This window comes from Dermacentor silvarum, chromosome 10 (assembly GCF_013339745.2).
Source record: "Dermacentor silvarum isolate Dsil-2018 chromosome 10, BIME_Dsil_1.4, whole genome shotgun sequence".
Lineage (NCBI taxonomy): Eukaryota > Metazoa > Arthropoda > Arachnida > Ixodida > Ixodidae > Dermacentor > Dermacentor silvarum.
Genome location: NC_051163.1, coordinates 16,033,159 through 16,058,070, shown reverse-complemented (window position 1 = coordinate 16,058,070; position 24,912 = coordinate 16,033,159). Strand labels below are relative to the sequence as shown.

Here is a 24,912-nt window from a genome sequence, read left to right as displayed (position 1 = left end):
GTCTGAGCGCACGGGGTATATCCGCTGCACAAAGTGTAGTACGGACTCGCACCGGCATATACATAGCGCCTCCGTAGCATCTCCGTAGCATCTCCGTAGCAGCTCGAAACGTGCGATGACGTTTCATCGACCAGCTGCACGCATTTGTATACATCAGTATTTAACTGTGCTCACGGGCTGTCCGCAGACAATCGCCATCCGGCGCGAAGATGCGTCGCTCTGGGAACGTCGTGCCCCCCTGGCACCCCACCACGTGCGAGCGCTCGCCAAGAATGGCGTCAAGGTCTACGTGCAGCCTTCCAACAGGAGGGCCTACCCGATTCAGGTAAGCCCGGTTTTGCACTGATTTCCTATCAACACTTGAAAATTACTTAAGAGCTCTAGTCCCGATGCATTGTCGTGTTATCTATACGGGTAATCCGATTATCCGCAGCCCCTCATCTGGATCCGTTCTGCCAAAGAGAATTTGTCGTATGACCGTGTGTTCTATATGTTGTATTTTTTCCGTATGGTATAGTAATTTGGCACGCTCTATTATGCAATAAACCATTAAATCGGTTTTGTAAACGCGCGTTTCGTCCAACAATGTCCCGAGTTCGACTCCAGTCGCATTTTAATATGGAACAAATGAGAAAAATCGTGTGTGCGCTTCTTCAACATTATGCACCTACATTGATCCGCTTTGACGCTCTAATTGATGCTGTTTGCAGAACCACCTAATGCTTTCGGTGTGAAATTGCGAAGTTGGAAACTGGACGTCTTAGTTTTCCATAAATTCCTGGCAAATATCGTAAAGCACTTGAGGTCCTACATCAATACTGAGCTGCCATCATTCAGGGTCTAATTTCCTCTCCCAAATGCGAGACATTTGATTCATTTCGGTACAGCATTTCTGTATATACGGGAGCATTTATTTTCGCGTGTGTTTAAAAGAGGGAGGGGGGGGGGGGATCGGGGCTGACACTTTGCTCAATTAAGCTTCCTCTTAAACAAACATCCTTCAACAAACAGAACCGTCGTCCGGTTACTTCCTCGCATCGCAGGCTTACGTCAACGCCGGCGCGGAGGTTCGCGAGGACATCAGCGACGTGCCGGTCATCATCGGCGTCAAGCAGGTGCCCATCGACCAGCTGCACCCGAACAAGACGTACGTGTTCTTCTCGCACACCATCAAGGCACAGGAGGCCAACATGCCCATGCTGGACGTCATCCTGGAGCGAAACATCCGCCTCATCGACTACGAGCGCATGTGTGACGAGAACGGGTCGCGCGTGGTGGCCTTCGGCAAGTACGCCGGAAAGGCCGGCATGATCAACATCCTTCACGGACTCGGCCTGCGACTGCTCGCCCTGGGTCATCACACGCCGTTCATGGTAGGCGCCGAGTCCCTAAGCGTGCTTGCGCTTATAGCGGGCACGTTTTAGTATTTTTTCAGTTTCTTTCAATCATATTTAGTGACGCTGCAGTGCATTTACAAACAATACTGCTGTCGTGCAGGGTTAGAATGTCTGGACCTGGACGATGTTTTTACAGCGAAGCTGTTACCCTTTCGGTGGTCGGCATTTTTCGGTGTCCGTGTCTGTCAACAAAAATTATCATTAGCAATGTCTCATACCTCCCTAAGCAAGCGCAAATGCAGTGGCTCATCCCCCTCGTAATGCAAGAGGCTACAAGCGCTCAGCAAAGTAAAGCGAACAGTGCATGCATTCATTGAAATCACCCGGACATACATAGAACAGCGTATGTTTCAATAAAGAACAAGCTCAACACAAGCGTCCAAACCATCAATAAAGCACTGCGTACCCCCTCAGCAGTTGTAGTGGTGGTTTTGTAACAGCTTCGCTGCATATCCACTTTCGCAGGGCTGGGATGCAGGCAGGCAGGCAATGAACTTTATTTACGAGTGAATTTTTTCATTGCATTAATATGTGCAGTTAGGTTAGTTGGTATTTCGTATATTGGAAAACTAGCGCAGAAACGACTAGATGACACAAACATTACAAAATTCAGCCTTGAAAAAAATTTTTTGGATGACGGCGGCTTGTGAATAAGCACTTTGTGTCCTCTTCGTGCTTCTTCAGTCCTGCGCTCTAGTTTTCCAATTTTGTTTTCTATTTGGGAGCTGTCTTTCCAGGAATCTTGACGGCTTTTCTCTAGATTTTAAGTTGAAGGAAGACACTATAGGTTACCCTGCGCCAAGCTAAGTCTTACAGAAAAGTACCGCATCAACAAAAATAGCTTGACAAGTAGAGAAGCTGCAGTATGAGGATTAGCGAGAGTTTGAAAAATAACCATTTACGTAAATACTAGTTTGTTACACGGTTCGAGCATATAGCGCGCAGCCTGTATGCTCAAACATCGTCTTGAGTGTGTTGGGCATCCGGAAGGTCAGATTGCAATAGGGCGCGGTTGTAAAGGTCGTCCACAGCTGAGTCGTTACTTCCGAAGCTACGCAGATGTCGCGGGAGAAAAGTGAAGTGAAACGACATGCCGACTGCTGTCCCATTTCAAAGGTCTGCGTACGTTTCAAAGCCAGCTGCGAGACGAGATGCGCACAGCTCAAATTGCCGCGCGTCGTCGATCGTTGACGTCGGAGTACATGTTTACATGTTTGTTGGTGCACTCGCTCGCCAAGCCTTGAAAAAAGAAAAAAAAAAAAAACTAATCACTTTTCGAATGACGCGGCTTGAACTTAAGGGTGGAATTTCAGTCGGTGCCATACGAAAGTAATTTGCAGATGAATGCCAGTTTGAGCAACTGGTATACATGAAAGATAGCGAAGCTTAATACGTGAATTGTAGCGCCCTTAGGGGTGTGTTTGCTGGATGTTCTTAGTGATGACTCATCACTGACCCCATGGTCAAACGGCCACTAATTAGCGGATCTCTAGCAGTAGTATAGGTAGACGGTACGTGCTTCTCAAAGAGCTGTGAGGCGGCGCAACGCGAGCACGCGCGCCCTTTGTGTCGACACCTAGGTTACAACCATAAACCTCCGACCAACAACTTCTGACCGCCAGCGACCACAAAAATGGGCGAAACAGTCAAAGAAAGCTGTCGGATTACTGGTTAAAAAGAACGCCTCGAAGAAGTTGTCCATTCGATTTGGGCATACGCAAGGTTACTTTATAATCATTGAAAATTATGTTTCAAAGCGAGAATTCCGGACTCTTCGACTGACATTTGACATGGAGCACGGCGTTGGTTTTAATCGTCGCCGCACAAAAGGACGGTCGTGGAAGTCCCCTCAACAGTTTCTCAAGACAATGCTGCGTAACATTCAAGTGCGTGAAACCTGTCGGTAAGCAACCGGATAGAGCATATTTAGCCTCCACGCGTTGCAGGCGGCGAGTTTCGGTGCTGCATTGTAGCTGGACCGGTTATGTCAACTTAGACGCCAACACAGTGGCGTCCTGAGTTTCCAGTCCCAAGGCGCGCGAAGTAGGTTGTCCACAGACTTGACTGCATGGAAAACCGATTCGCATTTTGAGGACGAGTATTTCAGTATCCTCGGTGTATCTGCGGACTGGGTGTGGCTTCTTTACTTTCGGCCTCACAATTGTAACATGTACCGCGAAATACTTAATTAAGGAACTGACTAGTTCAGCATTGTTCAATAGCCAACCGACCAGTAACACAATTCTGCGGGAACCCGCAAGGAGAATGAAGATTCATCTGGCCGAAAAGCTAGTCGTACACCTGAGAGTGTCGCACGAATCTATCGACTGGTCAGCTCTGTCGCATTGTTGAAACCAGATTTGCTTGAACGTAATTTCTGGACTTAAATGCAGGCAGTGAGTGACCGCAATTAATTTTGATAAGCCTAACGCGACGTTAAGCTATGGACTCTTCGTGCACCCGCTGCCTGGTACAGGTCTGTACGGCAAAACAACGCGTAGACAGAACAGAGGGGAACATCAACCGCGTTACCGACAGGCGATATATTTGTCGCTTGTTCTCCTCGCTTGTTCCAGACATATACACTATACAAACAGATGCAGATCGTGTGGCGAGGTTGCCACGCTTAGTCACATGTTAATGGGAGAGTCGGGACTTAATAGACTATTCGGACAGTGCCGACTCCTCTATCTTTCACCGCCAGCCTCCGCTCGCGCTGGAAGACCGCACTGCTCAGCTCAGCTGGAAGACCGCACTGGCAACACAACTCTGGGCCGTCCAGCGAGCCGAGGAAGCCACTTCGAGACAAGGTCTCGGAACCGCGTGCGCGGCGGGAGCCCAGACCCACTAAAAAGACGCCGCACTTGAATCTTATTGATTCGGAAATAAAGTTTACGTTCTTCCTCTCCTCGTTTCTCTGCTCAGTGTACGCGCTGTTTTGATTCTGCCAATAACAGAGTGGTTTAGATGAGGGGACGCAAGCGGCTTGCGTCCCCTAATGTAAATCCAACAACGCGGGTCTCACTCAAGACTTGCGTGGTAAAACTAATGTGTTAAAATTTTTCCGTGTCCAGTGTGTGTGTCCACGGCGTTTCACGCGCACATTCGTGAAATTCATGCCGCGATTCTTTCCATGGCGCAGCACATTGGCCCGGCCCACAACTACCGCAACAGCGGCATGGCCAAGCAAGCCGTGCGCGATGCCGGCTACGAGATTGCGCTCGCCATGATGCCCCGGTCCATCGGGCCGCTCACGTTCGTCTTCACCGGATCCGGAAACGTCTCGCAGGTAAGCTTGCTTATTCCTCGTTTTGTTACCTTGCGTGCATGTCAGAATGAGTGCGGCGTCGTTCGTTATTTCCAACCCGCCGTGGTTGCTGTGTGGTTATATGGTGTTGAGCTGCTAAGCACGAGGTCGCTGGATCAAATCCCGGCCACAGCGGCCGCATTTCGATGGGGGCGAAATGCAGAAAACATCTTGTACTTAGATTTAGTTTTAAAATAAAAACTCAGGTGGCCCAAATTAAACCGGTGTCGTTCCCCCCCCCCCCCCCCCCCCCCCCTGCTACGGCGTGCCACATAATCAGATGATGGTTTTGGCACGTAAAACCTCGTAATTCCTTTTTTTTTTTCGGACTTCCCAGCGCTTCTAAGAAGTAGAGGAATTAGCAGCGAAACTTCATAGCCGCTAAGCCACCGCTGCAGGTTTGTCATGTTGCTCTGTTCACTCGTGCACCGTTTGTCAGAAACTTCAATGCACTGAAAAAAAAAAAAAGTCAGACCGAGCTGTGTCGGTTAATCGGGCGTATGGAATAACATGGTCAGCCTGTGAGCGGAACCTTACGAACACTCTAATAGTAAGATTTGAGAACCTATTATGCACATAAACGGCCAAGATGCGCTGAGATAATTCGAAATCATCATCAGCCCATATTTATGTCCACTGCAGGACGAAGGCCTCTCCCTGTGATCTCCAATTACCCCTGTCTTGCGCTTGTCGCGTATTCGAAATTACCCTTGTCACGTATTCGAAATGCGTGACATCAAACTGACATACGAGCGCTGTAGTGTGGCGCGAAACTCGACAACCTTGACCTGCATTTGTGCCGTGACATTTACTGCCAAATAACTGTAAGTGGCCCTAGAAATAACATGCCGTCAGTGACAGGGTTGTCGCTCTTTTCCGTTTCAGGGTGCGCAAGATATCTTCGAATCCCTTCCCTGCGAGTGGGTCGATCCGAGAGACCTACGTGAAGTGTGCGAGCAAGGCAGTAAGTCAACAAATTTCTTAGCGCGGGTGTTCGAACAGCGAAGTTTTTTTTTTTTTTTCACTGCAGTGCGAATACCCGAATAACATTGCCGTCCAATAGAATGTCTAGTATTTGTCTTCTATAACTAAGTAAAAAAAAGATAAGCAGCAGGAGACAGAAGACAGTATAGGACATGAATCTTATTTAGCTCCAATACACGCAACGCCATTTGAAATTCCGTTCGGTTGCATAGCATGTAAATTCGAAGCGAGCTTCACAACAATTTCTGGTTGGCTTTCAGACAACCAAGAACCTGAAGCGGCGAGGTGGTAGTATGATTTGGCTCCTGTAAAGGCGGAAAATACTGAATAATTTCAGCCCCACAGTGATCATAACAAAATGTGCAAACGATTCAAATCTCGATCGAATACTTCGATTCGGAGAACAAGTATCTGATTCGTGTTCAAAGTTTCCTGTATTCGCGGACCCCTAATTGACAAGAGTTTCCATTTTTAACCCTGGCATCGCCTGATGGATCTGCATGGGGAAGCCAAAACACTAATTCCTGCCACCTCTTTCAGCCATCACCAAGGTCTACGGCGCCGTGGTGAGCAGGGACGACCATTACCGAAGGATCGAGGATGACCACTATGATCCCGAAGAGTGCGACCAGTTCCCCGAGCGCTATTACTCCACCTTTTCCAAGGACGTAAGTCAAGTTCGTTATGACCATTTTCGTATCCGCGGTTGAAATATGATCGCCAATACAATTCCTTCATTAGTCTCTAAAACGCGATGCAGTGCAAACACGGCGCTCATATCTGCTGCGCTAGAGCATTCGATTTATCAATTTAAATTGGCCATCATATTACAGGTCAAGGACGCTTAGTTTTTGGTGGTCTGACTTTCTCTCCAGACCAACAGTTGGGATGACCATTTTGTTTATTTCGCATAACACACCTTTCCTGCTCGGTGTGTCGTGTCCTGTGCGGCGTGTGGACGAGGGTCGTGGCCTCATATGAACCCTTGCGTGACGAACAGTTCGTTCATAAAGTTCTGAATGATCTCGTGGAAGCCGACGAAAGTAAGGCCGAATGCCAGCGAAACGGGAAGCGCCGGCAGCGCAGTCTGCATGATGGCCAACATGAACAACGTGACGCATATGCCGACCAGGATGCCGACAAAGCAGGCGCACACGATGGTCCAGTCGCCGAACGTCGCCACCTTGCCCACCAGGACGCTGTAGAATACGAAGTCGCCGAGCCCCATCTTGATGCCCTGGCTCTCCTGGTCGTCGGAGCCGCTTTCCGAACTGGAATCATCATCCTTCGACGATAAGTCCGCCGACGGCTTCTTGACTTGGCCCTGTCGCCCTTGAGCTGGCGGCACTTTCGCCACTTCGGGTGGCGACAAAGCCTGTTCCGCCTGGTCTTCGGCGAGATCGTAGGACTCCCGCGCGCTGGAGCCAGCGTCCGACGGCCTGCGGGAGGACATCCTGCGGTCTAGTGGCACGACATCGGGAGGCCCGGCGTCCAAAGGCCCTGGCGAAGCCGGATCGCGAAGGTCGGGGATGTTGGACTGTCGCCGCTCGGACGCCCTGCGACCGTGGGAGCGTCGCTTTTTCGCCGAATCGGCTCTCGGCCGCGTCGCCATTCCTGGGAACGTGCCAACGACCATGGTGGAGAAGACCAGTCCCGGCTGCAGGCCCTCCTTCCTCTCCTTAGCCGTCTCGACGAGGATCCTCAGTGGCCCGACGACGGCCAGCACGGCGACCAGGTCCCAGATGGGTATGAGGCACAGCACGATCCACAGGGTCCAGGCGGGCAGGAACTTGAGCAGAATGATCGACATGAAGGCAGATTCTACGATCAGGTAGAACTGCTGCAGCAGGAGCGGGCCCTTGGACAGTATCACGACCAGACCGAGCCCCATGAAGTTGTAGACGAAGAAGCCGACCGAGAAGATGTCGGCCGGCACGTTGTACTTGTTGAAGAAAATGTCGATGTAGGTGACGGGCGACATGATCAGGATCATGGCGCAGGCGAGGGTGATCCAGGCTCCGATGACGGTGTAGTATCGGTAGTAGTAAAGCGTCACCATGAGCACCGTCATCGTGATGACCACTCCGAGCAGCAGTAACGCGTTGGCCGCGGCGTTCGTGGCTCGCGTGAAAGACACCTGCTGGTCAGTGTCAGGCAGCGGCGTGTAAGGCAGCGTGGCGCCTCCGCTGTCCAGGACGTGCGGGCTCTGGTTGATCGTGACGATGACGAGCAGCATGCAGCAGCTGACTGCCGTCAGTATCCGGACGACATGCATCAGTGCATCGTCCAGCACCTCCCAGAGGACGTTTGCGGGTATCCTCGGTCGTTCCTGCGCCATGACTGCAGCTTCGAACAGCACGATTTCCTGTCCCAGACGCTTTCTCGCTCGCGATGAAAAGGCAGCGCGAGCATTTGCGCAGTTGGTTGGTTGGTGCCTAGTTTTATGGTTCAACCCACTATGGGATTTTGGTATCGTCAGAATGATATATGCTCGTTCTTTTTATACAGCGTTCGGGTGAATACTACGTATATAGATTTAGCCGTATGCGCACAGTAATCTGCGAAACATTCTCATCCTACGTATCTTCGGTTTAGTTGCGAAAAAAAAAAAGGACTATACAGATTTTAGTGCAACTGTGACGTCCAAGACATCGTCGGCGACGGGTCTTGAATTTAGCAGAACGGGACATTCCTTCAACAGATGCGACCACATGGAGGCTTCTCGTAACGTCTCAATTTTACAGTGCATGGCTTTGTGTAACAAAACTGCGCAGCGTTTGTCCTGTGCTGTCCTCTCGTGTCCCGTGTGAATTTGGCACTGCAGCTATGACTAAGCTGTTTACGGATCGTACACACCCAATCACCGTCGGTGAAGCCTCAAATCGCCGGCTCTGGAATATTGTATATAGCTACTTCGTTTTTTGTAACTTATCATGAAATTGTATGTGCTTTACCTGTTGCCCTTATTTTGGTACCATTGCCCGTAGTCAGTGTTAGTACTCGGCCTCTTCTTCTAGTCCGAGTTTCACAGCAAACGTATAGACTGTGCAGCAACTATTGCTTGATGCCATCTTCATCTTCATAACCTGTCTTTCTCCTGTCGTTCTTCTTTCCTTGCATGGAGTAGCAGGCTAATCGCATGACACAGGACGGCCAGGTGCCAAGCTGTGCTCCCTTCTTTTGTGTGTGGGGAAAGGATCACCCCTTTCCCCATACCACAACCCCCTCATGCCGACCTCTTCACCTTTCTCTCACTAAAGTTCTCCTCTCCTTCTCCCAGCGATCTCCTAATCACCCTTCTTTTGCGTCAGCCGACTGCGTCTTATGCCAGCAAATTTCCTAATCTCGTCGCACCACTTCATCTCCTGCTCTACTCGACTTTACGTGCGTTCCTTCTCTTGACGTCTATTGTTACTCAAAGGTTACTTGTTTTGTATTGTTGGATTTCTCCCTAAGTGTGATGCGCACCTACCGAAGAGAGTTAGCCCAGCATCGAGTTCTGCCAAGAAAGCAACGAAGCTGATCTAGCCCTTCCATTAACTATAGATGTCGAGTCATGGTGGTAGTGGCACATACCCACTCTCGGGGATTGTCCGCCCAAGGTCCACTTCTTTCTTTTTACCTCGACTGAAATACCAGCTACACTCGTTCGCTGTCCAATCCATGGTGTTGCATGCGCGTCGTTTAACGTCACTTCTATAGTTTCATAGAAAGCTACGCAAAGTAAAAAAGAAAACGAGGAGTTGGGTCGACTCACTTCACTGGCGGCAGTGTTATATGTACGCTTGCACAAGTCATAAACATGTCTCGTGAACAGCAGAAGGCTCTTAGGATTTGGCAAACCATGCCACATCATTGCTCACAGTGCCCTCCCACCTAGGGTAGCGCCAGTGTGCGAACAACGTCTTAACGCGATAGCGTTAAGGGTCTCGTTTCGCAGAAAATCCAGTGTCGGCGCCGTAGCCGGCCTTGGCGCCCGCGAGCGGAAACTGCCGCATATATTCTATATGGCGCTAAAGTTCTTCTATCACTAAAATTGCTCATATTTTGCCTTACATTTTCTACAAAGTTATTCCTCGGAATTTTGAGAATTACAGCCCGCAAACAAATGTCGTGAAACAGAACGACAGCGCAAGCCTTTTATGTTATATCTTCTCAGACAGAAATATTAAAAGTGCGAAACAATAACAGGAGATCGGCCCTCGTTAGAGGCCGTGTTTCTACCAGAAAGCTCGCTTTCGTGCACAGAGTTCGCCGCCAGCGTTTCCCGGTAAACATTACGGTTACATAAGCTGCAGTTGCCGGGAAGCGTGAGAAGCAGTCAGGGATTTTTGAATGCTATCACGGTCCACTCATAAAGGCGAAGCTTAAGCGTCCGACAAATTTTTTTTATTGTTGTTGTCGCTGTCTCTTGCCCCCGCAGATCGCGCCATACGCGTCGGTGATCGTGAACGGCATCTACTGGGCGGTCAACTCTCCCAAGTTGCTGACCATTCCGGACGCCAAGCGGCTCCTGCAGCCCACCAACACTCCGTGGCTCCCGAGCAGCGCCGGCGGACCGTCTCTGCCTCACCGGCTGCTCGCCATATGCGACATCAGCGCCGACCCCGGTGGCTCCATTGAGTTCATGAACGAGTGCACCACCATCGACGCGCCTTTCTGTCTCTACGACGCCGACCAGCACAAGAACACCGAGAGGTAAGCGCTGGTTCGGCATGCGGACTCTCGCTTCCTCAGCACAGCGCCTCCTTTCGTTGCCATAAGCAATGCAGTTCATTTGCTGCGGTCCTATTTTGTTGCCGTGCTTTGTAAAAATCCATTTCATTTTGCATTGCCGCCCATGGCGGACTCTCGGTGGTGACGTTGGTGTGGCGGCGTCGGAGACAATGCCATACGGTGAAAAGAATGTGGATCGTTACAATGTTGCAGCCTTTGACTACCGTCTCTGCGGAAATAATTCTTGATGAGTGCGGTGCGATAGCTGAGCGTTGTGCTTTATACGCGAGTTCTAGCACACCGCTGTAATACCGCACTCTTGCGGTAGCATCCTGGCTTTGGGAAACAGTGGCAGACATGTTACGACGACGGGATATAGTCTTCTGAGCATCATGTACTTATGCTTGAAAATCTGACGGCGGCGATGCTCTGACCGCGTGAACTGCCTGCCCTGTACAACTGCTATGACATTAGTTCTTTATTAATATATATTATATTATTATTACTCTATTATATTATTTTGTTACTATTAACACCACCTTTTAGTAAGCTATTCATTTCAAATTTTATTTGTTTTGTTTTTCAGCCTCCAGCCTAAGAGTTGGTGAGCACTTAGCTGTCACATGCGTAGTAAACTGCGTAGCGTAGGACAGCGGTTCCTAAGCACGAATGTTCTCATTGATGGCCTCTCCATCGGCGGGCGCTGCACTTGAGATCTGCATGTCTCTCATGAACGAGTAGCTTTGGACGTAGCTCGTCAGATGCTTCTGCAATTCGATTCAGCTGGCGTGCAAGCAGAACCTGAAACCTGCATGTCCTTCGGTACTTGTGATGGTGTACGAGGACTTGAGACAAATTGTAGTAAGACCAGGGGGGTATTCTGTAAATGTCCAACTAGTGGACATGCTCATTTCCTCTACTGCTGAAGTGATGATTGGCTGGGCTGGGGTACATGTCAGAAGCAATAGGCCCTCATAGCCAATCAGCACTTCAGCAGCAGACTAAATGGACATGTACACTAGGTGTACACTTACATATACCCCCCCCCCCCCCTCCCTAAACAGGACAGAAAAGTGTCGGGCGGAATAATTGGAATACAAGGTTAATCTGTGCTACTTCAATTTGTTTTGCATCTTATTACACCGTAATAAGTAGAAGCCAACTAACCTAGCAACAAGTAGCAAAATATCCTCCGGTTTTTTGGCCACTTTCGGCATTTATTAAATACGTCTCTGGTATGGCTGAAACATCCTTGCACGCCTTCCACAATGCTGTATGGTAGTTAGCTGCGGCTAGATTCTCGACTAGATGAAACGTCCAGTTTTGGCTAAGGTGCCATCTTGTTTCCTGCATCTTTCAGCTTCGCGGGCCCCGGCGTTCTCGTGTGCTCCATTGACAACATGCCGACACAGCTGCCTCTGGAAGCGACCGACTACTTCGGGAAGCTGCTCATGCCCTACATCAACGACATCGTAAGCACTGCTGCCAGTCGGCGCACTGATATCTGAGAAAGTTGAGCGTGCACAAACTTCTCGCAAGCTTGCTTGAAGGCACATTTCGCGTTAGTGGTACTTCGCTGGCTAAAGCACGATATCAGCGGCAGCTGAATCCTCGTACTTTGCCAATTGATACAAATGTGATATTAATTTAGCCGATTCGTAATTCTCGCAGGCAGGTTAATCTATTTTTTTTTTTGGGGGGGGGGGGGGGGGTAGAGTGTTGCCTCCGTCGGCTTACTGATGCGATCTTGCTGTTCTTACAAACTGCAGACAGACTAATTCCACGCCATTATAAGGCGGAAGTAACACTTTAAAATAGACCATAATACACCTAATGTGCTATCCAGCTGGGAAACCCTGCAACTTTGACCCCTCTGCGAGACTGAACCTTCTTTAAGGCGATGACTCGAAGCCCAATACGTGACTTTCTTCCAGATTGCCTCCGACGCGACAAAGCCCCTGTCTCAACACCGAATGTCGCCTGTCGTCGAAGGGGTGCGTAGCGTCTAGGCATACTTGACGGTTGCAAATGTTGTCTGCCAAAATTCTGATGCACGTGCGTCTTTTTTTTTTTTTTTTTGTACACAGGCTGTCATCGCCAGCAACGGAAAATTGACGCCCAGCTACGAGTACATAGAGGATCTGCGCAACACATCGAGGTCAGTTTTAGCCCAGGAGTCACGTATAGCCGGCAAATCTTTAGCTAGCTCATGTAAATGCTGTTTCTTTTTTCTGCTTTACAGCGCGTTACGATTGAACGAACTTGCAAAACGGTCGAGGTTAACTCATGCTCACAAAGCTCGTGAAGATCGTATAGTCATCTGTTAGGTTGTTGCTATTGTAAGGTGCTGGCGCACAGCAAGTCGGTGCTCGTGCTAGTCGGCTAAAGATTTGGCCGGCTGTACCACATACATAGCACATGAGCACGTGTTCACCGCGTGCCTCTTCTAGGAGGCAGGCTGTGTCGACAGCGGCTTCAACATTGAATGCGGATGAAATGACGGCGCAGTAGGGTCACGTGGGCCCTATCGGGGGCTTGAGAACACCTTGCGATGGTTTACTTTTCGGATTCCGTCAGCGCGCAGCGAGCTCTCAGAAAGCACAGGTTAAGTGTGATGGCACGCACTTCCACAAACTCCTGAAACGTACACGTCGTCGGCAGTAAAGCGTGCCACTCTTTGAGGAAGCATGGAACGGCAAAAAGATTTTGACTAGGGACGTTCAAATTGTCAAATTATGGAATATATATACACACATACACATGTCCTTCGAATACCGAATTTGCTGCCGAATATCGTCCTGCTTCTCGCGGTATGAAAACAAACTTGTAGAGAAAAGGTGGCAAAAACCTTTCATCGATCCCTATGGCCGCATATTCCCGATATGACCAAAGAGATCGAATATCAAATTCCCGATCTTTATACAGGCTTATTGGATTCGTACTCGAAATTATGAATATTCGCACAGCCTTATTATTCACCCTTTTGAGGTTGTTTCGTTCTTTTTTGCGTTGCCTTAAAAAAAAAAAAAAAACGCCGCCATTCTGCGCGAGGTTTATCGGAGTGGCCTGCCTTCTCAAGAGGGATGCTGTTATCCGTGGTATCGCTGGCGTTGTAAAGCGCGCCCCCGTTCCACTGCGCAGGTCTATGAAGAAGGCGCAGAGTGCCACGGCTGCGAAGATGAAGAAGGTGCTGGTGCTCGGCGCGGGCTACGTGTCTGCGCCTCTGGTCGAGTACCTGACGAGGGACGACTCCGTGCACGTCGTCATCGGTACGGCACTTAACTCTCTGTTAGAATACGGAAACGTAATCGCGAACGACTCATGCGCGAGGGCAATTTCGGTAGGCTTCGGGAGGGAAAACGAAGTTAAGCCTAAAGTTCGAAGCAGCGACAGTTTGCACTACTCTCGATGACGATGATGCCCTCAAAAAGGCGCCAGTTGTTTCTGCTGTAGGTGATAGGCCTAAAATCAGATGGTAGTAAGAAAATGAAAATATGTATATATCTGATAGGAAAATCTCTGGAGACCCTCCGGCTGTCAGTCTTCCGCCGTGTTCTGCTTCGTTGTTGTCGCCTCAGAACGTTTCATTTGGCATCTTTCGCAACTGTAAGAAGGCTGCCTCAATGCCTACAAAATTGATTCTGTATGCTGTATGGCATCCAAAGTAGTCATGCGAGCTTCTTGCAGAGATTAAGCTTGGGTGTCGTCCCTATACGCTATTTCTGTACATGCTTACAGTACCCATACCATGCGTACAGTACCCGTCTGGCGCGTGGACTTGTGACACATTTGTGCGAACGGTGCAAAGCAGTCGAGCACATACTGTATATATGCTCCAATGTACGTGAGAATAAGCGTCGGTCCCTCCATTCAGAGGCTATAGCCTCTTTTGAGCCCTTAGTCGGACATTATGTCAGCTAAGAGCCAATCGTGGGCTTCGTTAATTTTAACAGCACAGGTTTAAATTCCCGGCTGTTCTTTTGTTCCTGTTCCTAACCTCTGTTCTTTTCGCCAGTCCTGTTTCTTCCCTTCATCACTGCGCAGAGTAGCGGGGCTTTATCTTACACCCCGACCTGCGCCTTCAAATAAACTTCGTTTTCATCAAGGTCAAGGATTTAATGATCAATTGATTCTCCTTTTCACTACCCCGTTCTCGTACTCTTTCAGGAACGGCATTCCAGAAGGAAGGCGAGGCTCTGGCCATCAAGTCACCGAACACCGAGTCCGTGGTCATCGACGTGACGAAGACACCGGACGCGATACAGAACCTCATCAAGGACGCCGATTTAGTGGTCAGGTACACCACGCCCCCAGGCTGCGTCCGCAGCTGCCGTATGTGCACGGGCTTTCGGACAGCAGTTCTTTTTCAGCCGCCATACCAGGCGGTCCGTAATCATTTCCGGTGAGGTTGCTGTTTAGAAAATTGAAATCAGTGTTTTCCGGAGGACTGTGCAAACGTGAGTCCGCTGAGGTTACCGCAGTTTTCATAAAATGATTCTACGTTGTAGCCCAAGTCCTTCGTTCAGTTTTTTCTTTCTTTCTACATAAAGTAGAATCGTCAGTGTTGGCGCTCATTTGTCTGTTATATAGTAGCCGAACTCGGCTGTCATCCTCAGCCCGTCCGGTCTATTTCATGTTCCATCTTCATGGTTGTAAATATTTAATCCAATGGAAGCATTTAACCAGCCTAGCTCGTTGCCTTAACCATACAGCATTTTCTTGTGCTCAGTGCCCGCCCTGTCAATTGCATCAGCTTGCAAAGCTTCGTTACATCGAAATTTCTTCCGTAGCATGTGATTAGGGGAAATATGTGATCGCAAATATACATTTCCTGTGATTGCCGTTACGCAACTCAGCTAACATTGCGTGGACAGTCAGTGTTTTGTAGTCGGACCATAAAGGTGGAGGTATCTCAGTGTTCAAGGTGTTATTTAATGTAGCATTCCCGAGATCTTGCACAAAAAGTGCGGAGCTGTGAAACTGTACTTATTTTAACAGCTTGCTGCCTTACCCGCTGCACCCTACGATAGCGCAATACTGCATCGCGCACAAGACAAACATGGTGACCGCCAGCTACCTCACCCCGGAGATGAAAGAACTGCACAGCGCGTAAGTGCCGTTTACTTAACTTTCTCTCGGGACGGGGCAGCTATACATGCCTCGGAATTGTGCCAACGAAGTGATGTTCATCAAAATTATTTTCTGTAACCAAACTTTCAGAGCCGCTGACGCGAACATCACGGTTATGAACGAAGTCGGTCTCGACCCTGGCATCGATCACCTTCTGGCCATGGAGTGCTTCGACGAAGTACGCAGGAAGGGTGGCAAGGTAGGTCGACGCGCACATTATTTGCGTATTGTTAAGCACCAGACAGGTCATTGTACCTCGAGGATGAGGCTTCGTTCACACGAAATCGACGCGACCGGGTCGAATCAGAAACGAGCTGATCCAGTCTGACCCGACCGCGTTTACCTGCATCCGCCAAGCGAGTTGGGCAGGTCTACACATCCTGCAAAGACGGGTTGACATAACTCGCCTCGACGCACGCTCGGCGCGATTCGGCGGGGTTCAATTGAGCCCGACGACCAGTTTACAGCCAGACAAGCCAACTCGATCCGCCTATGTCGGGTTCATGTGAACGTAGCTTATGACTCGGACAGCGTTGACGGTGCACTGTCGTTTCTGCAGGTCGTATCCTTCGTGTCCTACTGTGGTGGGCTGCCGGCGCCGGAACACGCCAACAACCCGCTTCGATACAAGATCAGGTGAGCTTTGTCAGAAACGTTTGCGGACGCTTAATGTCGTGATGTCTCCTTTATTTAATGCATCGGTAAATTGAGGCTGTATACGCTGAGTAGTCAAAAGCCAAACTCGATCAGATAAAACCGTTGTTGACATGTTTTTCATCGCTACACCAAGTAAGGGTGGAATCAGTAGCACGTGAGTACTTTCGAGTAGTGAAAAATACTGGCTTCGAATATCGAGCGCAACAGAAAATATTTTTCATATGACAGTAAGCAAGAGAGTTAACTTTTTTAGGATGAGAGGGGGGGGGGGGGGATGCGGGCGGGGCGGGGAGAGAAACTGTACATGTCTTTTTTTTTTAAATTTTGTAATAGATTCGAGGCCTTTTGGAAATCTGGTTGAACAGCATTTCAATGAACAAAATGTAAAAGGTCAGCACAGTATACAACGGGCGCTCGATCCGCGCCGATAGACCCTATAGGGTCTATCGGCGCGGATCGAGCGCCCGTTGTATACTGTGCCTAAACCTTTTTCCAGCGCCGGCAAGCTCCGATAATTGAAGTGCAACTGTTTGTTTGGTCATAGTAGGAAATTGTGAAATATAACAGCAGTCTATTGGATGGCATTCCTCAATCCGAAACAAAAGTATACGATACGTATCCGAAAATTCAAATATTCGCACACGCTTAGGAAGTAGCTAGTAAAAATAAACTTAAATGAGAAAAAGTCGGCGCCTAATTTCGGCCTCTTCATATACTCGTCACAGCTGGAATCCACGAAGTGCCTTTGTCAACTGCATGGGACCGGCTCGATATCTCGAAAACGGCAAGGTAAGCGACTGCAATTTAAATCGAATTTTCGATATTTCCTATCTTCCTCATCTCAGACGCAGGATTCGGAGTTAAATCCAGAATCTACCTGCATGAACGCCGAGATTGGAATACTGGCGGATGTCAGCCAGTTGCAGTAGTAACCTTTCGAATGTATTCCATCTGGGCGCCACGTTTATCGATTCGCATATAAGATCGTGTCCATAGAAATCTCACCTAGCAGCATCTTCTGAATAAGGTCGGACATTCTAGACCTAGGCTTGCTACGCCGTGACAAGCACGCTCTTATAGATTCAGCAAACCTGTCGGCGAGTTTCGCCAACGCAGTTAAGCATATAGCACCTCTCACGACTGCGTCAACGCGTTTATAAACAACGCAACGCTTGTTTCCATGCAGGAGGTGGAAATACCACCCGGTAGTCTGCTGGACAACGCCCATCGCGTTCCCTTCCTGCCGGGCTTCAACCTTGAGGGATACCCGAACAGAGACTCGCTCGTCTACAAGAGCACCTACGGAATCAACAACGCCCACACCGTGCTTCGCGGTACGCTCAGATACAAGGTGAGCAGCGCTGATTGCCTACGGCAGCGATGCGCGAGGTCATCAACAAGAACGACACTTAGGGAGCCTGCATGCAAACAGCGCTTGCATGTAGGCTCCCTAATGACACTACACGTGTGGCGACCTCTGAACTTGCACGTTCATTGCAATGGCGTCGCGCGGGTCAGTGTCGCAATCCTTTCATCGACAGTTGTCGCATTGCGGCACAGATAGCGTACAAAAACTGTTAGTAACATGTTATATTAGACCGAAATGCGATGCTTCTTAAAATTAACAAATCGCAATTGGAAGTCTGTCGCCACGTTCGGTGAGGTCGCAAGCAGCTGGTTCAGAGAACTGAAAGTGGCGCAGCTATCTGTCATTATGGTCTTGAATGGGTTTTGCGAAGTGTACCAAAGCGGCACAGCCAATTGATTGGTCAATATTCACTCGGGTTACCTCTAACGTGTCGCGGTCTTTCTGCCAGGGATTCTCAAGCGCCATGAAAGGGCTTCAGCTTCTCGGACTTCTGGGCACCGATCCTCACCCCAGCCTGCACCCGAGGGGACCGGAGATCACCTGGGTATGCATCGGATTTTTTGCCAAGCGGCACTACATCCGTGCGATCGCATACTTCGCCGTTTAGTTGTCGCTTGATATTTAGGCTCGTATGTCGTTTCTTTTGTGCACGCATTTGCTTCCTTATACACTTGCCATGTTTCATCCAGCACTTCTAGTCTCGTTTGCACAGCGCCTGTTCATGACGACGCTGATGGGCCAGCCGGACAACCTGCTCACCTCCAACATCAAGAATCTCATCTACGACAGGGTGGACAAGTGCGAGTTTAGGACGAAAGCCATTGAAGAGTACGTACGCCGCCTGTGTTCGTCCTTCTGTTACCATGAGTCATACCAAGTCATACTAGCTTAGCTTGCCCAAGTTGACTTTGTAGGGACAAGCACCCAAGGAGTTCGGTTTCGCGTCTTCGGTCTTCTGTCCTTGTCTAACTACGTTTCTTGTTGGCTTTGTGAACTGAGTTCCCCATGCCTCTCCACCCCATTGTATCGCTACAACGGCTTCAAGAGCACTACTTTGTATTTGAGAATAGCATCATGCTGACTTAAGTGCGTGTGATTTTGTATTTGCGAATTCTGGCTAGATTTGGTTGCTGCACCAAAAAGAGTATTGTAACTGTTGTATTTAATCTTTCGTCAAATGTTACGACGGAGAATGACGGAGAGAATATGTGAAAACTCGTGAGGGTGTTAAAGGCGAGCATGAGGGTGATGTTTAAAGTTTGTAAAGTACTTAACTGCTTTGATTGACAGCTTTAATATTTAAGTGATGTCGCATCCTGTGCTAAACGCAATTTATTTACAGTCTGGGCCTCCTCGACGACATACCGGTCGAGAAGAAAAACACTCCCCTGGACACGCTCATCTTCCACCTGTCCAACAGGCTTGCATACGGTAAGAATTGGCGTCCTGTGTTGCCGTGTGGTGAATTGGTTGGATGTAAGCGCACGTGTTTGAAGCGTTTCAAGTCTGGCCCTCTGTCGCAGAACCTGGCGAGCGGGATATAGTCATCATGAGGCACGACATCGGGATCCAGTGGCACGACGAAAAGAAGGCAAGTATCGGCGCTACAGCGTCATCGAAGCGAATGAACGCTGTTTACGAGACTTAGGCGAAGGCTAATGTAGACGAAACGGTGAACAATATCTTTAGAACGATATGTTCGCGTCCTCCATTATGTTGCGGACTACCTTAATATTCTTCGAAGATCCTGTGCTACGCAAATACAGATAAAATATCGCTAGCCACGGCACTTTCTTCAGCCTGGTCGTAGCGTCAGGACTGCTCAGACGCCACCGTCACTTTTATGCACGAACCATTTATTTTTGTTGCTTATCACGCATCTGAGATGGTAAGCTGCCTCAGGCGGATTATAGGATCAAAGTAGTATACGTCGAGTTTATAACATCCTTTTTTTATAACATCGTTCAGCGTTTTTATTAAGAGTGTGTAAAACTTGCGAAAGTCTATACCGTCAGCGTGACTGCTGTGCAGGAAATGAGGCACGTGGACATGGTCACCTACGGCGACCCCAACGGCTACTCTGCAATGGCGAAGACCGTCGGCTATCCAGCTGCCATCGCTGCCAAGATGATTTTGCAGGGTGAGCGAGGTCGTCAGTAGCAGTTCGCGAAGCGTGACAGACTGTAGTGCTGACTCGCCTGTTAGGCCGGTCCCACTACTGACTGCCCTGGCGATTCTAGCTTGTAGAAACGATCGAACCCAGCCTTCAGGGCACAAACACCAGGAGAGAAGTAGACGGACACCTGGTGTTTGTGTCCTGAAGGCTGGGTTCCATCGTTTCTACAAGTATGCACCGACAGGCCCAGCAACAGACTCTTCTACGATTCTAGCTTGGTGGCACAGCGTACATAAGTGGCGTTGAAATTTCTCGCTTGCATTCTTCCGTATCATCTCCTCACTTAACGAGACTTCAAGTCATGTCGTTGGTACGCTGACTGCCCACTTGCTGTACGCTGCACTTTGTTGCACGCCGCGCTTTAACGAACTGCAGTGAAGGCAGAAATGGGCAACAGCCAGACAGACCAAAATCTGGGGGCTGCTTCTGTAGCCATACGTTCCACAGTAATGTATTGCCGACTGTTCTGCTCCTTCATACCGAAAACGAGAAGGCAGACGACAGGTGCGCTGAACCAACGCCTCCTAGATAGCACAAGGCCGGTGCACTTCGATCCATGACGTCATGCTCGTCATGCTACCTTGCCTGACTGCCATAGAATCGAATGGGGATGCTCCCGAGTAAGCCGCGGAGATTTTGACGTCACCGCTTTCGTCACGCCGAGCTTTGGCAATGGAAATTTGCATGACGTCATAAAGCAGAATATACAGGCCTGCTATCAAGGAGGCGTTGGTTGAACAGGTGCTATGCACCCGCGTCGTCTGTTCCTCCGTCTTGCCGTTCGTGCTCCTTCGCGAATGTCGGCGTAGACCAGTTTACGCACACTGCGACACCGCTTTACAACGACAGTTCCCATTGCTGCTGAACATATGCCAAAGCACGTGTTCCAAGAGATATGTAGCTAGTTACCATACTCTCTGAACTCGTGAACCGAATGAGGAAAACTATCGCTCGGGTGTCCGTTCAAATTGTGTGCCCTAATCTCATGGCTCCAAAGTACACCCTGACCATAGATAGGCACTGTACTGCATGCATGTTTTCCGTCCTGCTCTGGAGGCACAGCACAGGGAGTAGTAACATGCTTACCTGACCATAACGTTCCTGCGCACGGCGCTGACCACATCACGTGACACTCCTTCGCAGGCGAGATCCAAGCCAAGGGCATGGTGCTTCCGTTCGCACAGGAGATCTACGGGCCGATGATCCAGCGACTCAAGAACGAAGGCATTCGATGCTCGGAAACGACCACGAAGAACTACCCCTAGCGCGTGCAGCCGCACCGTTCCTCGCAGAGTGACGTTGGTTAAAGGTGGACTCGCACGACGTGCAACATCGCTGAATCATTCCGCGGAGCGAGAGTGGCGTGGCTCAACGCAGCGCGCAAGACCACGTGACGCTCCGTCCGCGAAATGAATCGGCAGTTTCGTACGTCGCGTGAATGTGCTGTCTTCGAGAAGCGTGTTCGGCTTCAAAGTGCAGTGCCGGCGTGCGACCAGGCACGAGAAGAAACGCAATTCGTGTTCAGTCGAGACGCTTGGAACTGCGCAAGTCATCGAAGTCGCAGCACAGTGTGACGGGTCTTCCGCAGCCTTCACTGCCCTGCTTCCATGTACATAGACGTTGCCGCGCTTTTTGCGCCCGGACAACGTGACCATATTTTTTTACCGTTTAAAAAAATCGTTCAATAAAAATTCAGCGCCTAAATATGTTTCTTTCTTGTTTCGTAGCGAAACCGCAAACGACAAGAAAGTTTCCTTATTTTACTGAGCAAGCAATGACGCCTCTTGCATACTTTGACCAGGAATATAGGAGTTATTAATTGCTGCTAATAAAGTTATGATATAGTCGGACCTTATCTGTAAATCGCGGGCGGTCTGGGAGCGAGGCCATAGCTACATGAATCCAACAACAAGGCTACAAGCTGCATAAGATTAACCACATCATAAACAATATATTGTCTCTAATAACTTATGGGCACATGAAACCCGGTCTTGCGCGCTTGCTGCAAGGCCGAGCTTTGTCCTTTGTGGCGTAGGCATTGTACTCCTACTCCGCAAAGATAGAAACTTCGATTGAGTAGAAAATGTATTCGCAAAAAGCCACTCAGCCGTGAAGCTAACAAACCACTGTGCGTGGTAGATCTGCTCAGAAAGCATTACGGTGTAACGACTTCACAAAAACGACAAATTTTTAAAGCGAAGCTTTATATGACTAGGCGAAACGAAAAAGCATCTGTTAGTCGCCTGTCCACAGAAAACTATCAGCATTGGCTCGAGCGTCGTCGTCTTCCACAGCTGGCTCCGTTGCCGCTCATCATCCCAGCGTAGAATGTCACTTCTGTCGTCGTAATGGGGAGGGCGCGTTTACGGGGTTATGAGCCATTCATTGTCTTGCGTGACGGACAGATTTAATTTTGAAGCAATTTAATTTTGAATAATGGCAAGCGGCAATGGCGGGCGCGTGCTGCTAACCACGCCGCCGAGAAGCACTTGACTGTAATTACTCCGATAAAAATGTGGAGCCCCTCACAAACGAGGCGAAGCGAATACCTCGTGCTTAAACAAATCGACAGCAGTTCTGCGTGAAGCAACTAGCAGTTCAGCATGCGTGAATCTGCGCATAAAATAGATCCAAAAACACGAACTGCGTGATAAGTGGTGAGTGAGTGAAATAAATTTATTGGGGTCCAGAGAAGACGCAGGCCATAGCTACATGAATCCAACAAGGCTACAAGTTGCTTAAAATTAACCACGTCATAAATATTTTCTCTAGTAACTCTGGGCACATGAAACTCGTGATAAGTGGTGCGATGAATTTACCGGGCTGTATAAAACCAACAATATCAGTCCTTGCAAGCCTCAGCAGCTTTAACATAGAACACGATGCACTCGTAATGTTCTGTACCCTATAGTTGGAGCAACACTGTGAAGAAGCGGCAAAGAGAAGTGGCCAGTGGGATTTGGAACCTAAGCGATATGCCTTTAACCCGCGTACTCCACTGCTGACAAACCGAACAAAACATGGATACGCCATGATCAACTTCCTCGTTTACCCACGTAAACTTGATCGAGTGTGACAAAACACCGAGATGACAAAAGAAAGAGAGAACCAGAAATCCCCCTCCCCTCAACGGCGGCGATTCATGGCTGCCATTGCTCCCGTTCATAAAGCCTCGCGGGGAATGAATAGAACCGCGTCGCCGGCAAGTTTTTGCAGGTATTTGATCTCAACTGAGCAACAACTATAAGGATGCGCAGTACAATATTATTCATGTAGGAAAGAAAAAGCACAGAGAGAGGACGGTAGAAAATAATTATATTTGACTCAACACACAGAAAAACTTCTGCAATTTGATCTGAGTAAATAGAATGCAGCGTCACCGTAGTTACTGCTTCCTTTTCAACAGGCACTTGAACACGATCATGACCTGGTATGATAGGGCTCTTATCAAAGGAGCAGACGGGATCAAATAATTGCCAGCAGTCACCATAATCAAATATTCAAATTCACAATACGAATGCCTCGATTCGAAACCACACTAGTCGAATTTGTTTTAAATACCTGGACCCCTAGTTCATAAACGGCCATTGTTTTTTTGCTTAAGCCGTGCGCAGCGACACTATTTTGATAGCTCTGCCAGTTGAACGAAAGTAATCGCTGCAACACATTCAACCATCACCAAAGTATATGGCGCCTTGGTCAGCACGGACTACCAGTAAAAATAATACAGGATGACCATTGTGACCGCGAAGAGTGCGACCAGTACACCGAGTGCTACAAATCCACGTTTCCGAAGGACCTAAGTGACTCTCGCTATAACCCCTTCATAACCGCAATGGAAATTTCATCATCAAATGCATTTCGTTTAGGCAACTTTAGCGAACAGCGCGCTTGTCGCTGCTATGCTGAGCGCATTCGAATTATCAGTTTAACCAATCAAAACAGAGAAAGAAAACACTTGTATAGTTTTTAACGCGATAGTGTTCAAGGTGCCTCGTGTCGCAGAAAATCCGGCGTCGGTGCCGGCGTGCGGCGTCCGCGGCCAGGAAAATCATGCCGAACCACGCAGGCCCTCCGCGTGGCGCAGAGGCGCTGGTGAACTAACTGAATTTCTCAAAGTAAAATGCGCAAGGAAAAAATCTTAAAGTCTGACTTAACCACAATCTACAGGCATGATAGCGTCGGATTGTAATTTGAATATACGGGAAAACATCGTTCTGTTACGCGGAAAATGCTGATTTTGGTACACATCAAGTTAACGAAACGACCATGACAGCACCCAGACGTATGCGGCTGTTTCATGAACTACATGACACGCATGCCATGACATTCATGCCATGACCTATCATTTATGTTCGTCATACACTCTTCTCATACTATGCCAATTTTGGTACATACCAAGTTAACAAAACGACCATGAGAGGACCAAGACGTAGGCGGCTAGATACTGTCAAAGTGGCAAATGTTCACCAAGAAATGCTTCGCATTAAAAAAAAAAAAATCTGTGAAGGAATGTTTTAGATGCGAAGCAGCTTATGGTCGGGGCTATGTCCCTCCCTCGCTCCGAAGTGCGGCGTCCACTTCCGGAAGCCGGAACCGGAAGCCGGCTTCCGGTTCCGGAATCCAGCTTCCGGCTTATCGGAGAACGCTTCCAGCGTTTGGCCCGAATGATCCCCCGGTGCTTCGCCCACTCATCATCATTCACTTCGTCCTCTCATTCACCTCATCTCCTCTCCTCTCGGCATTCCTCCTCTCCTCTCCGACGCTCCTCTCCTCTCTGGATTGCGCAACGAATGGCAACACCTGCGGCTCCGCGCGTGATAATGCGAAGCAGCTTAGGTTAGAGGCGCGACGGTAGGCGCCCCAGAGGCTCCGGCAACAGTCACCAACGCCGCGCGCGTTCGGCGCGAACGCGGGCAAAACGCCGGCGGCGTCGACAACAGTTCTGCGCGTTGCTGGTGCTGCTGCATGTTCAAGTTTATACAGCTGATAAAACTACCTTGAGTCGACCCCATGGCTGCTTCGCATACTACTCAGGGTTCCCCTACGGGAAGATGGTGTAATTTTTCAGTGCAATTAATAAAGCACCTCAGCTCATGTATCGCTTGAAACACGCCAAGCTTGGTGACAAAGACGACGAAGACGATTGTTGCGCGTGGATGCGTGCTAGCCCTGC

General features: G+C 49.1%; 1 protein-coding gene across 3 annotated transcripts in view; it reads left to right on the top strand.

Moving 5' to 3' along the window:
* LOC119465726 (alpha-aminoadipic semialdehyde synthase, mitochondrial) overlaps window positions 1-21,399 on the top strand; it is a 70,278-nt gene extending 48,879 nt beyond the window's left edge. For 2 of the 3 annotated variants that reach the window (XM_049657683.1, XM_049657682.1), the window contains exons 4-25: window positions 188-325; window positions 1,044-1,373; window positions 4,540-4,686; window positions 5,590-5,668; window positions 6,229-6,356; window positions 10,112-10,386; window positions 11,765-11,876; window positions 12,339-12,398; window positions 12,492-12,562; window positions 13,546-13,673; window positions 14,572-14,806; window positions 15,403-15,513; window positions 15,625-15,733; window positions 16,094-16,170; window positions 16,917-16,980; window positions 17,378-17,542; window positions 18,009-18,104; window positions 18,273-18,388; window positions 18,903-18,991; window positions 19,084-19,151; window positions 19,592-19,700; window positions 20,880-21,399. In XM_049657683.1, the coding sequence (XP_049513640.1) occupies window positions 188-325; window positions 1,044-1,373; window positions 4,540-4,686; window positions 5,590-5,668; window positions 6,229-6,356; window positions 10,112-10,386; window positions 11,765-11,876; window positions 12,339-12,398; window positions 12,492-12,562; window positions 13,546-13,673; window positions 14,572-14,806; window positions 15,403-15,513; window positions 15,625-15,733; window positions 16,094-16,170; window positions 16,917-16,980; window positions 17,378-17,542; window positions 18,009-18,104; window positions 18,273-18,388; window positions 18,903-18,991; window positions 19,084-19,151; window positions 19,592-19,700; window positions 20,880-21,001 (2,829 nt within the window). In that variant the 3' untranslated portion in view covers window positions 21,002-21,399. The remainder of the gene's footprint in view (window positions 1-187; window positions 326-1,043; window positions 1,374-4,539; window positions 4,687-5,589; window positions 5,669-6,228; window positions 6,357-10,111; window positions 10,387-11,764; window positions 11,877-12,338; window positions 12,399-12,491; window positions 12,563-13,545; window positions 13,674-14,571; window positions 14,807-15,402; window positions 15,514-15,624; window positions 15,734-16,093; window positions 16,171-16,916; window positions 16,981-17,377; window positions 17,543-18,008; window positions 18,105-18,272; window positions 18,389-18,902; window positions 18,992-19,083; window positions 19,152-19,591; window positions 19,701-20,879) is intronic. The other variant, XM_037726196.2, reaches the window with a different exon arrangement.
* The last annotated feature ends 3,513 nt before the right edge of the window (window positions 21,400-24,912 follow it).